The sequence below is a fragment of the Hemicordylus capensis genome, chromosome 2, assembly GCF_027244095.1.
Source record: "Hemicordylus capensis ecotype Gifberg chromosome 2, rHemCap1.1.pri, whole genome shotgun sequence".
In the NCBI taxonomy this organism is placed as follows: Eukaryota; Metazoa; Chordata; class Lepidosauria; order Squamata; family Cordylidae; genus Hemicordylus; species Hemicordylus capensis.
In genome coordinates, this window is record NC_069658.1 from 243795067 (window position 1) to 243808644 (window position 13578).

The 13578-nt window shown below is 46.3% G+C and overlaps 1 protein-coding gene across 1 annotated transcript in view; it reads left to right on the forward strand.

Moving 5' to 3' along the window:
* Positions 1 to 1510: 1510 nt before the first annotated feature.
* Positions 1511 to 13578, forward strand: part of LOC128347576 (zinc finger protein 420-like) — a 32971-nt gene continuing 20903 nt past the window's right edge. The window contains exons 1-6 of the mRNA XM_053302530.1: positions 1511 to 1738; positions 3273 to 3744; positions 3953 to 4079; positions 6565 to 6647; positions 7203 to 7329; positions 8759 to 10962. Coding sequence (XP_053158505.1) covers positions 3331 to 3744; positions 3953 to 4079; positions 6565 to 6647; positions 7203 to 7329; positions 8759 to 10962 — 2955 coding nt within the window. The 5' untranslated portion in view covers positions 1511 to 1738; positions 3273 to 3330. The remainder of the gene's footprint in view (positions 1739 to 3272; positions 3745 to 3952; positions 4080 to 6564; positions 6648 to 7202; positions 7330 to 8758; positions 10963 to 13578) is intronic.

Sequence of the window (13578 nt, forward strand, 5' to 3'; positions counted from 1 at the left end):
ATCAGTCTAAACCTGTGGTGAAGCCTGGCCTTTCATATGTTTTGTGCTTTCAGTGATTATGTGGCCACTTTCATTGGCCGCCAGATATCCGCATTCTTTCCCAAAGCCTTGCTGGTTAAGATCATCTGTGATGGCAGGAAATAGAAATGGCTGTTTCCTTTTGGTATTTTCTGCTGAAATTCCATGCATTTTGAGCAGATTTCCTTTTAAAAGAAGAAGTGTTCCCAAAGGAAGGCAGTTGCTGTGTTTTGCCAGTTTCAAGATGGCTGCTTTTCCTGTTCCTCTATCTAAATAGGGACTCCCAAAACAGATGCTCTCTGAAAGCCGCATTTGAGTCAGGATTTACTTATTTTTACATTTGTGTTCTGCTCTTCCTCCAAGGGGACTAGAGCAGTGTACATAGTTAAGTGTCTCCTCACAACAGATGTGTCTCTTTCGCTTCTCTCACATGCAAAAACATGGCATCCATGGAGGAGTGAACTGTGAATGTTAAGAACAGAGTGCTGTAAGCTTGGGGAATTTAGGGGTAGTCTTGATTAAAGCTGAAATTATGGGAAAACCCAGCCTTGCTGCGGCAGAATCCACAAGGGGAAATCTGACCTCTCCACCACTTTAGAATTCCTCAGGTATCAACACAAGTGCAGATAAATTCTTATCAAAGCTAAAAAGAACCAGGACATTTCTTGTTTCATTCGATGCTGCTTTGAAACTTACAGACAGAGGTTTTGCATGAGACAGATTTTGAGAAAGATGTGTAGGAGAGATGGCAAATAAATAAATAAATAAATAAATAAATAAATAAAAGGATGCAGGTACAGATTTATTTTTTTCTTTATTTACTGAAAAGTAATTTCTTGGCAAGTACTTTTAAATGCCTCCAGCAGTGTTCCCTCTAACAGGGATTCCCAGATGTTGTTCACTACAACTCCCAGCATCTGCAGCTGCAATGGCCTTTGGCTGGGGATTCTGGGAGTTGTAGTCAACAACATCTAGGAATCCCTATTAGAGGGAACACTGGTCTCCAGTGCAGTTCTCTCAGACCACGTGTTCACGGCTAGTCCTCAAGGGTTTCTTTCTGGCAGGCCTCCGTGCAGGGCTGTACAGCTTCAGTCCTGCTGCAGATGCTGGGGCTACAAACCCCATAATCGCTGACTATTGTGCACTGTCTGTGGCTGCGGATGATGGGAGTTGTAGTACCAAGACCATCTGGAAGGCAAAAGTGCTGCAGCTCAGCTCTTGCGGAAGTCACCAAGCAGCTAGTCCGCAGTGTTTTCTAGTGTGGGATCCCTCGAAGGGTTAAAGTGAAGGCATGGAAGCGGGAAGTCATTGCCTGCCCCCGCCTCTTTTTCTGCAAAGGGGCCTGGGATGCGTGTGGGCTCCAGGCTCCTCCTTCTCTTCTTCTTCCTGGGGTCTGGTGGTGAGTTCTCAATGCACTCCTCGCCCCACCATCCAGCCGCCCCCCCGTAGACGCTGAACGCACTCCCTTCCCCCCCCCCGTCCCCCCCCGCCGGATCGTGCAGGGGGAGAGAGCGGTGGGAACCGGAGCCCGTCCCTTCCTCAGACAGGTCACTGGGGCTGGGAGGAAGCCGGCAGGGCTGGGCGGAGGGAGAGCAGGAGCGGGGTGGAAGCTGCGCCTGGGACTCGCCGCTCTTGACCGCCGGACGGAGGAGAGATGCCTGCCAGTGCCTGCCGCCGCCCTCCCCCCACTCAGCAGCCGCAGCAGAGCAGGAAAGGCAGCGTACGTCGCCCATTTTGCGGCCGCCGCCGCCACCTCCCAGCCCTGATCCGTCTCCACCGCCCGCCGCAGGGCTTGGCGCTGGGTGCCGCCCGCCCGCCTGCTCCTCCTCCCGGCCGGTCGCATGCTAGGAGCGTCCCGCCAGGTTTCTCCTTCCACACTGAGCAGCAAGCAGGGCGTGCTCCTCCGTCAGTCTGTGTGTCTCCCTGGCCTCTCGGTCTCGGCAGCCGGCAGGGTGGGAGGAGAGAGTGGGGCAAGCAGGGACAGGCGACGGCCGTGGGGGCACCCGAGGCTCGCTGGCCCAGCCGGCTCTGCCAAGGAAAGGCCCTGCTGCTGCTGCGGGGGTGGTGGGCTTGCCTTGCTTGCCAGCTCTGCCTGAAGCTGCTCCAGGAGGTCTTTCCCCAGGATCACGCCCCCGCCATCTCGACTAGAACTGCTTTCAAGTGTCACCTAAAGATTGTTGCCAATACTCGGGGAATTCCAAGCCCCTCTTGACTGGCAACCCCCCCCCGCCCCAGGTGGCATCAGGGACTCAAAATGAGAGGAGGGGCTGGATGGGGATATGGGAGGCCCTCGGAGTCTCCTCGGGAATTCTGGGGGGTTCTTATTGATGGCCGTGTGTGTGCCTAGTGGGAGCTGGTAGGGAGGCTCTAGCAGGGCTGCTCATCTTCAGCCCTTCTGCAGGGCAGATGTTGAGCTACAATTCCCATAATCCCTGGCTGTTGGCCACTGTAGCTGGGGATTATGGGAATTGTAGTCCAAAAACAGCAGGCAGGCCTAAGTTGAGCAGGCCTGCTTTCAGGGTCCTGTCCTTCCTGCCTTTGCCATGTACTCATGCCTGCATATGCATAGAGCTGAATTCTGTCTGCTGTGTCCCAAAATCAGCATCAACCACATTTAAGAGCAGATTCCACGTGATAAATTCTTCCAAATAAGTTGGGGAAATGGGAAATGCAAAGGGTGGCCCATCAGATGTTCTTGTACCCTTGATGGCATGCAGCAGGCAAAGCCAATGAGCTGCAGCAGAGGAGACGAGAATCTGTCTCCAGCTATGACTGAGACACACACAGACACACACACACACACACAACATAGCTTCTCTATAAACGTCTTTGCACACAAAAACAAAAATGATAATTCTACTCTCCCCCCAATTTATTTTTCAAAATGTAGGTGCTAGATTCCTGTTCTCACATTATGTTCTAGACTCATATAATCTATTCAGCATAAGCACGCACAAAGCTTTATGGCTGTACATCCGCTTATTCACACATTATGTTCCACACATGTAGAGTTCTGTACTTCCTAGCTGTAGCTGGCATTTGAGGGAGTCTGTACCCTGGTTTACTTTTAGAACTAAACATCATAGCTGAGGCAGATGTAATAGATACAGTTCTCTGGCCTTACTACGCCTCTCCCTCCCCCAGACTTCCTTTCTAGTTTTCCTGTGACTCCTGGTATTTGCCTTCCCTTTTCTACAGGGAACAGAAGCTCTGTGAAGTGGAATTTTGATATGTAAAAAACCTCCTTCCCTCAGGAAAGAACAAGGAGATCTTTGGGCCTTGTTGGAGATTGCCTTAGAGCACAGATCAAAGATGAGAGAGGAGGACTCTGCTGGCCCCAAAGCAGAAGAAGGCCCTGATGATGCCATCCAGGCTGGGAACAGTGAGGACTTCTACACATCTCCACAGAAGGTCCTGGGCAAAGACACCAGCAGTTCAGATGTGCAGCGCCAGCACTTCAGGCAGTCCCGCTACCAAGGAGCTGAGGGCCCCCGAGAGCTTTGCAGCCGACTCCACAGCCTTTGCCGTGGATGGCTGAAGCCAAAGCAACACACCAAGAATCAGATCCTGGACTTGGTGGTCCTGGAGCAGTTCTTGGCCATCCTGCCCCAGGAGATGGAGAGCTGGGTCAGGGAATGCGGAGCAGAGACCAGTTCCCAGGCGGTGGCCCTGGCCGAAGGTTTCCTTCTGAGCCAGGCAGAGGAGAAGAAGCAGGGAGAGCAACAGGTGAGAGAGTAGTACATTCTGAGAGCTGTAACTGTCAGGCAGGAGATGCTCAAGAAAGGCCAGAAGCTGTCCAAGCAAACAACTGGGAAATCAGTCAAGGAATTGGCCGACCCACCCCAGCCCCTTCTCGGACCTTGTCCTGCTCCATTTCCTTTCTAATTCCTCTCCTCCCTGTTCCCTGCCTGGGATCTCCTCTTCTTTGTTTCAGATACAAGGATTGTTGTTTGAAATGGTCCCTGATTTTGCGGAGGCACAGAAGGCTCCATCAGACACCCGGCAGAGGCCACTTCCCAGGGGGATCTTGCAGGAGGGTGACAGAGGTGCCACCTTACTGGGTAAGGAAGAATGGGGCAGATGTCAGCTTTCTCTCTTTCTCACTGACATACCTTCAATCTGTTGTCCGCTTTGATGTTCCTCCGAGGCCTTTTGAGGATGATGCTCACCTGCAGCTTCTCACAAGGTTTCATAAACCGTTCATTTGATCAGTTTTAGGATTTATGCATGCCAACCTGTACTTCCAGAGATTGTGTAGTGAGCCACAAAGCATATTTAAAAAATTGTACTAAAAGAAAGAAAAACCTTAGGATAACTCATCAGTGGAAAGGCATCTTCTCTGGGCTGGTATCCTACAGAAAAAGGAGCTCCTTCTGCATCAGCAACACCAGAAGGTGAGGGTGAGGGACTGGGCAAGTGTTCCCACCTCCTCTCCCATTGCTGGGCCCCTGTGTTTACTTCAGAGAAAGGCACTTTTCACAACTGCCCCCAAGAATGGAGTTTTATGCCACCCCTCAATATTTCTCCTGGTATCTGCCCTGGTTTCACAAGGATTCTCAACAATGGGTCTCCAGATGCTGTTAGGCTTCAACTCCCATCATCCCCTGCCCCAGTGGCCTTTGGTTGGGGATTATGGGAGTTGAAGTCCAATAACATCTGGGGACCCAACGCTGAGAATCCCTGTTCTATAGTGCTGCACTCCAAGGACCTCAAAGAAAGACTGAGAGCAGGAGATCACGCAGAGGTATTTGGGCAGAGGACTGGCAGGGCTGATACACAGTGTGACACTCCCACCCCATGCCACCAAATTGCAGGATTTGGGTTGCAGTTTTTCCTTGGGGAGGGACCCCCCCCGCCGCCTCAGATGTGTCATCCTTCTCTGAAGTTCTGTCCCACAGAAGAAAGCACAACTTTTTTCTCTGTTGCTCCTGAGGGCCAGGTTGGAACTCATAGGCTGAAATTACACGGAAGCAGATTGAGGCAAGACAGGGGGAAGAATTTCTTAGAGCTGTGGGAGCTGCCTGACCATGGGGCAATCTGCTTCCTGCAGTGGTGGGCTCCCCTTTGCTGGAGGTTTTCTTTCAGAGGCTGAAGAGGCATCTGCCAGGGGTGCTTGGAACAGTTTCCTGCACTGAGCAGTGGGCTGGACTAGGAGCCATCCAAGGTCTCTGCCCACTCTGATCTTTTGATTCTCACCCACCACAGGCCTCTAGTGTTTATGGCTCTTCCAGCATTTGCCTGCCTTTTCTGGGGAGGGGGAAATGTCCCCAATCTAGCCCTCCCCACCCCGGCATTTCTGTGTCGCGTTCCTCTTTTAATCTCTTTCCCTTCTTCTTGGCTGGTTCACTTGATGAAGGGAGGTCAACTGAAATCCTTGCCCTGCTTTTGTGCTACCGTGCTCCTTTTGAGGGGGCAGGGGGCAGAATGTAGTCACAGATTCTTCCACAGTTTAAAAAGTTGACTAGTAAGAACTAATCTGCCTACTTTTCTTTATTTCATTTCATTTCATTTCATTTATAAACCGCCCCATCCAGAGGCTCTGGGCAGTGTACAACGAATTATCCCTAGAACTGGACTAAATGAGGTCCAGATTCATTTGGTTAGGCTGTCCACATGTTAGCCCACTTGCAAGAAACGTTCATGCCTCCACTCTGAGCATTTAAAAGAACTTCTTCTCGGCCATGAGCCCCACCTCCTGTGAAGGTCAAATGGAGAGACTCATCTGGCGGCTACTCGGGAACGGGCCTTCTCCCTTGCTGCCCCTGGACTTTGGAAGGGGCTCCCTGTTGAAATCAGAGCCTCCCCATCGCTGGCCACTTTCAAAAAGGCACTGAAGACACATTTATTCACCCAGGCTTTTAATTAGATTTATAGTTTTAAATAATTTTAATCCTGGGTTTTTAATGATTTAAATGATTTTAATTGTTAATTGATTTGATGTTTTAAATGATTTTAATTGTAAACCGCCTAGAGATGCAAGTTTTGGGCAGTATAGAAATATTTTAAATAAGTAAATTTTAAAAGCTTGAATTGGGGTGGATGAAATCATCACAAACTATGTGTTTGAGGTGTCCCTATGTGTCCCTACAACTGTACCCAGTTTGGGCCAAATCAGTTCCCATTTGCACCTCAATGTGTTCAAATTTGGTTCAAATCGGTTAGGTGCTTCACAGGTTAACCCAGTTGTGCCTCAAATGTTCATGTGCATGCCATTTTGAACTTGGGTGGATGACATCATCACAAACCACACCACTGAGGTGTCCCTGTGTGTCACACACTACAACCGTCCCTATGGCTGAACCCAATTTGGTTCATATTGGTCCAGGCATTGCAGAGTTGATGGGGGGGGTGGGGACAGACACACGGACACATACATGGAATGCCAAGTGATCTCCTAAGTAGGCTAAAAATCTGTTTAATTACAGGAGTTGTCGACTTGATGCATCCAAACCGACATTTTGAACTGTGCACAGAGCCAGTATGGATTTTTTGGGGGGTAAAAATTATTTATATATTTCATTCCCATCACGTTTGTGTCCTTTGCAGGTGGTGAAATGACACTGCCAGTGCATCCCCAGCCACCTCTTCTGTCTGTTGGAGGTGACGAATCTTCAATAGGACTAGAACAGGTAGGGGAAGGAACATTGGGGGAGGAGAATGTGGGACGGACAGTTCCTGGCACATCCTGCTAGACCTGAAGGAATCTCTTTCCTTTTGGCTTCTGTCAAAGCTGCCTGCTAGGAAAGTTGTGGCCGCTCTTGAAGGCATGAAACTTGCCAACTCGGGAAGGAGGCAGCTTTGGAAGAGTTTGACTGTCAGGTAGTTAGCAGGGGGAGAGCGAGGGTACTTCATCCCAGGGGCAGAGCGAGGGTACTTCATTCCAGGATAATGTCTTTTGCTGTAGCTGGTGCTGGTATCTAGACTTCTGTCTTTTTTGCAAGTCTTTGAGCTCTTCTGGGACAGGGAACCATCCCCTGCCCCCCCTCCCATTTCTTTCGCTATTTAAACCACTTTGACTCTTTTTTTAAACAGTGGTATATAAATTTAACAACACTGCAAGGGAGCATGTTCTCTAACTGATACCCTTCTCACCTTACCTCACCTTAAGGACCCTTTTGGATTGTGCTTAGAAGGGAAAGAATCATGTGATCTGAGAGCAAGAAACACTTTTCTTCTCTTTTCAGGATCTGGTGACTTTTGAAGAGGTGGCCGTTGGTTTCACGGAGGAGGAGTGGGCTGTGCTGGATCCAGACCAAAGAGCCCTGCACAGGGAAGTCTTGGAAGAGAATTTTAGAAATCTGGATTCGCTGAGTAAGATATTCCCCCGTCCCCACCATTTGATATAAAGTTTTTAAATGTGCAGAATAAATAATACTGTCCCCCCCCCCTTTTCCTCTTTCTATGTTCCCTTTCTATTCTCATGTCTTTGCAGGATTTCTGTGTTGTTTGTTTAATCAAACATACTTTCAGTGAACCTTTTAAAGGGGAGAGTGGAAGGGAGAGAGTGTGTGAGGCTGGTTCACTCAGCTGGGGAAGTGTAGTGGGAATAATGCCAAGTTCATGGGTTCAATCCACGTACAGGCCAGAGAGCCAGTGTGGTATAGTAGTCAGAGTTCAAAAGCAACCCAGAAGATCCAGGTTCAAATCCCACCCACCCTACAACAGTAAAACTCATGGTGTGACTTTGGGCAGGTCAGCCAAAATAACTTTTCCAGCCTGGTACGCGGTAAATGAGTTCTCAATCTGGTGATAAGAACAGCTGCTTAGGTTACATGGTTTTAGATCTGAAACTTTCAACTATGTCATGTTTTGCATACTTTCCAAAGTGAAGCAGGTTTATGAGATCGCTTATGTTTCCACTGGCTCAACCACTACCGCATGGACTAGAAAGTTTGCTCTTGGTCACTTTTTGCACTCCTCCAGTGACTTCCTCAGTGGCCATTGATGGGCTCTGCTGGGCGTTGCTACACCTCGGAGGTTGCACCTAGGTAATTTTGGAGCCTCAACCTTTGGAGGGCCCCCCTCCCCTGCAAATTAAGCATCATCATGGTCTGCTAGGCGGTCACACCACCTGGGGCAGACTCAAGAGGATTTGAGGGGGCCCAGGAGCTGTGGAGGCCCTGGACAGGTCCAAGGATAAGATTTCCTGCTGCACCTCCCCTCCACACTGCCAGTGCTCCTTGAAATTTACAGTGTTCATTTCAGTTGGGTGGGACAAAGTCTGATTGTTGCTGTGGCATTCAGTAGCAGCCATTGGGAGACCTTCCCCTCTGCCTTACTTGGAGCCGTGCTTCCTAGCCCAGAGGATTGCTCAGAAATCAGTGTAGCCAGTTGCAACAACAAAGTTGTTCTTTATTGTTATTTAAAGATCTATTAAAATGGTTGTTTTTATTTATTTTAGATAGATGTTAGGTTATTCTTATTTAGATATGTGTAAAGGTCCATTCTAAACTGCTTATTTTTCTCTTTATAGTGTTCATGTAGATTTCCAAGTAAATACTTCTTCAAGCTAGATATCTCGTTTTTCTCTATCCTGAGTTGGTGGGTGCCAAATCATACTCCACCTAGGGCACCCAAAATCCCAGGGCTGGCCCTGGGCTGCCTCCACCCATTCCTGGGGAACACAGACCAGTCTGTCTGGGTCCTTCTCCCATCAAGACGACCTGTAACTAGGGCTTGTTCATGGACCTGACGCCCCTTGACTGTCTCATACCTGATCAGTTTCCTCTCTTCATTCCAGCAGGTGCCAGTTGGGAGAGTGAGAATGAGGGAAACTGCCACAGAGGATTGTTGGGAAGTGCTGGAAGAACACAGAGGGAACAGCAGAGAATAAAAACTCAGGTCAAGCAGAAGAGGAGGAATGGATGTCCTGCTTCTCTGCATGATGAATTGCATACAATCACAATCCATGAAAAGAAGGAGAAAGTAGTAGAGAAGACTCTTTGCCCTTTCTATAGGAGGAGCTTCAGTTCTGAATCCAGTTGTCAACCTCATGAGAATATACATACAGAGGAGAAACCATACAAATGCTTGGAATGTGGGAAAAGCTTCAGACAAAGTTCACATCTCACTTCACACCAAGGGATTCACACAGGAGAGAAACGATATAGATGCTTGGAGTGTGGAAAGGGCTTCAGGAAAAGTACAGATCTCATTGTACATCAAAGGATTCACACAGGAGAGAAACCATATAGATGCTTGGAGTGTGGAAAGAACTTCAGTCGCAGCACAAAGCTGACTTCACACCAAAGGATTCACACAGGAGAGAAACCATATACATGCTTGGAGTGTGGAAAGAGTTTCCATCAGAGCTCAGGCCTGACTAGACACCAGAGAATTCATACAGGAGAAAAACCTTATACAAGCTTGGAGTGTGGAAAGAGCTTCCTTCGATCTGACTCCCACACGTCACACCAAAGAATTCACACTGGAGAGAAACCATATACATGCTTGGAGTGTGGAAAGGGCTTCAGTCAGAGCTCAAGACTGACTACACACCAGAGAATTCACACAGGAGAAAAACCTTATACATGCTTGGAGTGTGGAAAGAGCTTCCGTCAGAGCTCAGGCCTGACTACACACCAGAGAATTCACACAGGAGAAAAACCTTATACATGCTTGGAATGTGGAAAGAGCTTCCTTCGATCTGACTCCCTCACGTCACACCAAAGGATTCACACAAGAGAGAAACCATATACATGCTTGGAGTGTGGAAAGGCCTTCAGTAAAAATACAAATCTCACTGGACATCAAAGGATTCACACAGGAGAGAAACCATATACATGCTTGGAGTGTGGAAAGGCCTTCAGTACAAGTACAGAACTCACTGTACATCAAAGGATTCACACAGGAGAGAAACCATATACATGCTTGGAGTGTGGAAAGAGCTTCAGTAAAAGCTCACGCCTGACTACACACCAGATAATTCACACAGGAGAAAAACCTTATATATGCTTGGAATGTGGAAAGAGCTTCAGTCTGAGTTCACATCTCAATACACATCAAAGGATTCACACTGGAGAGAAACCATATACATGCTTGGAGTGTGGAAAGGACTTCAGTACAAGTAAAGAACTCACTGTACATCAAAGGATTCACACAGGAGAGAAACCATATACATGCTTGGAGTGTGGAAAGAGCTTCTGTCAGAGCTCAGGCCTGACTACACACCAGAGAATTCACACAGGAGAAAAACCTTATACATGCTTGGAATGTGGAAAGAGCTTCAGTTATAGATCAGTCCTGATTTCACACCAGAGAATTCACACAGGAGAAAAACCATATACATGCTTGGAATGTGGAAAGAGCTTCAGAGTGAGTTCACACTTCAATACACATCAAAGGATTCACACCGGAGAGAAACCATATACATGCTTGGAGTGTGGAAAGAGCTTCCATCAGAGCTCAGGCCTGACTACTCACCAGAGAATTCACACAGGAGAAAAACCTTATACATGCTTGGAATGTGGAAAGGGCTTCAAACAGAGCACAGATCTCACTGTACATCAAAGGATTCACACAGGAGAGAAACCATATAGATGCTTGGAGTGTGGAAAGAGCTTCAGTAGCAGCACAAAGCTGACTTCACACCAAAGGATTCACACAGGAGAGAAACCATATACATGCTTGGAGTGTGGAAAGAGCTTCCATCAGAGCTCAGGCCTGAGTACTCACCAGAGAATTCACACAGGAGAAAAACCTTATACATGCTTGGAATGTGGAAAGGGCTTCAATCAGAGCGCAGATCTCACTGTACATCAAAGGATTCACACAGGAGAGAAACCATATACATGCTTGGAGTGTGGAAAGTGCTTCAATCGAAGTACATATCTCACTTCTCACCAGATGGTTCACACAGGGGAGAAACCATATAGGTGTTTGGAGTGCGGAAAGGGCTTCAGTCACAACAGAAACCTGACTTCTCATCAAAAGCTTCATACTAGTGTTCCCATATAAATGCCTGCCGTGTGGGAAGAGCTTTGGTTGGAGACATTCCCTAATTTAAGAACATAAGAACAGCCCTGCTGGATCAGGCCCATGTCCCATCTAGTTCAGCATACTGTTTCACACAGTGGCCCACCAGATGCCGCTAGAAGCCCACTGGCAGAAGTTGAGGGCATGCCATCTCTCCTGCTGTTACTCTCCTGCAACTGGTATTCAGCGGCATCCTGCCTTTGAGGCTGGAGGTGAGCCATAGCCCTCAGAGTAGTAGTCATTGAAAGACCTCTGCATTAAATTATCCAAATGCCTCTTAAAGCCATCCAGGTTGTTGGCTGTCACCGCCTCTTGTGGCAGAGAATTCCACAAGTTGATTATGCGTTGTATGAAAAAGTACTTCCGTTTGCTGGTCCTAAAATTCTTGGCAATCAATTCCGGTTGGATTGCTAACGAGGCTGCACGCTTCCCGACAGGGGAGACAGAAGGGGAGTAATTTAAGGGGGTTTTGAGGCTTCATAACCCCCCCACGCCACCCTGGATTAAAGGGTCTGGATCAAGATAGCCCACAGATTCCCCCTGAGCCGGCTCCTTAATTTAGAGCTGTGTTGAATAACGCAGTTCTGTTTTAAGTTGAGCGGTGGGGGCTGAGAGACATCAAGCTCACTCCTTCATCGGAAATCTTTTCGACTGAAGCCGGTTAGCATCTAATATCTACGGTGTGGATTTAATTATTTACATAAATTTCAAGAAGCTCACCTCTCAGCGTGATTAAGGATAACTTGCTGGAATTTTCTCTGCTTTTGTTGGAAAGACATCACAGAACTCAAGTCGTTGCTGTAAGTTGTCTGACTATAAATTAAGGAGGAAAACTCAATCTTCTTACTAAATGCTGGAATTCAAGAACTGAACTGATGTTTAAAAGTTTTAAAGCTTTAAAAAAAAGAAACTATATTAGTGGGAATTACTGTTTTTCTCTCTCTTTACTGCTGTTTGAGAAAGTTTATGGAAGAAGCGTTTTGCTGTTTGCTATTGAATATGTCTATCATTATATCAGACAATTAAAGGCAGGAGGCGTTCCACTCTACCGTGATAAAATTCAACTGGCAGTGATAAGATATGATTTGTGGTGTGGAATTGATCCTATTTGGAAAATAACCACAGGCTTTTACTTTCTCTCTCGAGATCAAGGTCACTAAACTTTGTTGTGAAGCTACTGGAAAGTGTTCTATTTCCCTCCCCCTCTATATTACGAAGGGGGGAGAAAGAAAAGAAGGACAATGCAAAGAAAACCACAACAAAGTCAGATACAAGCTCAATTACAGCCTAGGAAACTTTCTCTTCCAAATCCATGTTTGGGGGAAGCAAAAATGTCTACAGATTTGGATAAGACACTATTAGCCATGAAACAACTACTGGAAACCAATACAACCACCCTTCAAAAAGTCAGTTGTGATATGTTACAAGTGAAACAAGATATACAACAAATTAGACAAGATACACAAACACTAAATGATAGAACATCAAATATTGAGGAAACAGTCAAGAAATTAGCACAGGACAACAAAGAATTTAAAACAAGGGTTGATACTTTGGAGCATGACGTGGGGTCACTAAGAGATGACAAGGAAAAATTATTAGATCAAATGGCACTGCTGGAACTTAGACAAAAAGAGAGATTTTTAAGGTTTAGAGGTATTCCAGAAAAAGCTGGTCAAGATATTAAACGATTGCTTGAGGAGGAGCTCGCATTACTTCTGGGAATTCCAGGTGAAGAGATGGATGTGCAGATTGATGCAGCTTTTCGTTTAAATTCGGAATTTGCCACAAGAAATAAGTTAGCTAGGGATTGTTTGGTACAATTCAATTCAAAATCAATCACTGAGAGGATTTTTCAAGTCCATTTTGCTAAAGCCCTTACCATTGAAACTCAGCAGATAAAATTTTTGAAAGAAATACCATCCAGAATTTTAAGGAAATGTAAGGATTAAAATTTTTTTGACAGATGCTTTGAATGCCAATGGAATACGTTTTAGGTGGGAAATACCTGAGGAAGTCTCCTTTTTTTACAAGGGCAAGAAGAACAGATTTACAATGCTCCTTAAAGCGCAAGAATTTTGGCGAAAAAACAAAAAAAATTTCCTCTGAGCAACCAGCTCCCTCAAAACATAATTCTAGCTAGATAAGATGGATTACAAGTTGCAAGATCACAAGATACTTTCTTGGAACATTAATGGGTTAAATACTAAATCAAAAAGGAATAGTGTTTTTCATTTTCTTAAGAAACAAAATTTGGACATTGTGTGTTTACAGGAGACACACATTAGAAAACAAGATAGAAAGTTTTTGATCAATCAGGCTTTAGGACAATAATTTATTTCCTCAGATAAGGGGGGAAAAAAGAGGGGTAGTATTTTATGTTAAACAAAAATTTGAACCCAAGTTGATTTTTAAAGATGAAGAAGGTAAACTACTAGCCCTGGAAATTTTAATTTCTGGAATTAAAACAGTGATAATTGGAATTTATGCACCTAATGAAAAGAAAGTTGAATTTTATAATTATCTGGAGTAGAAGATGGCTGAGTTATCAAATATTAATTTGATTATATTGGGAGACTTTAATGG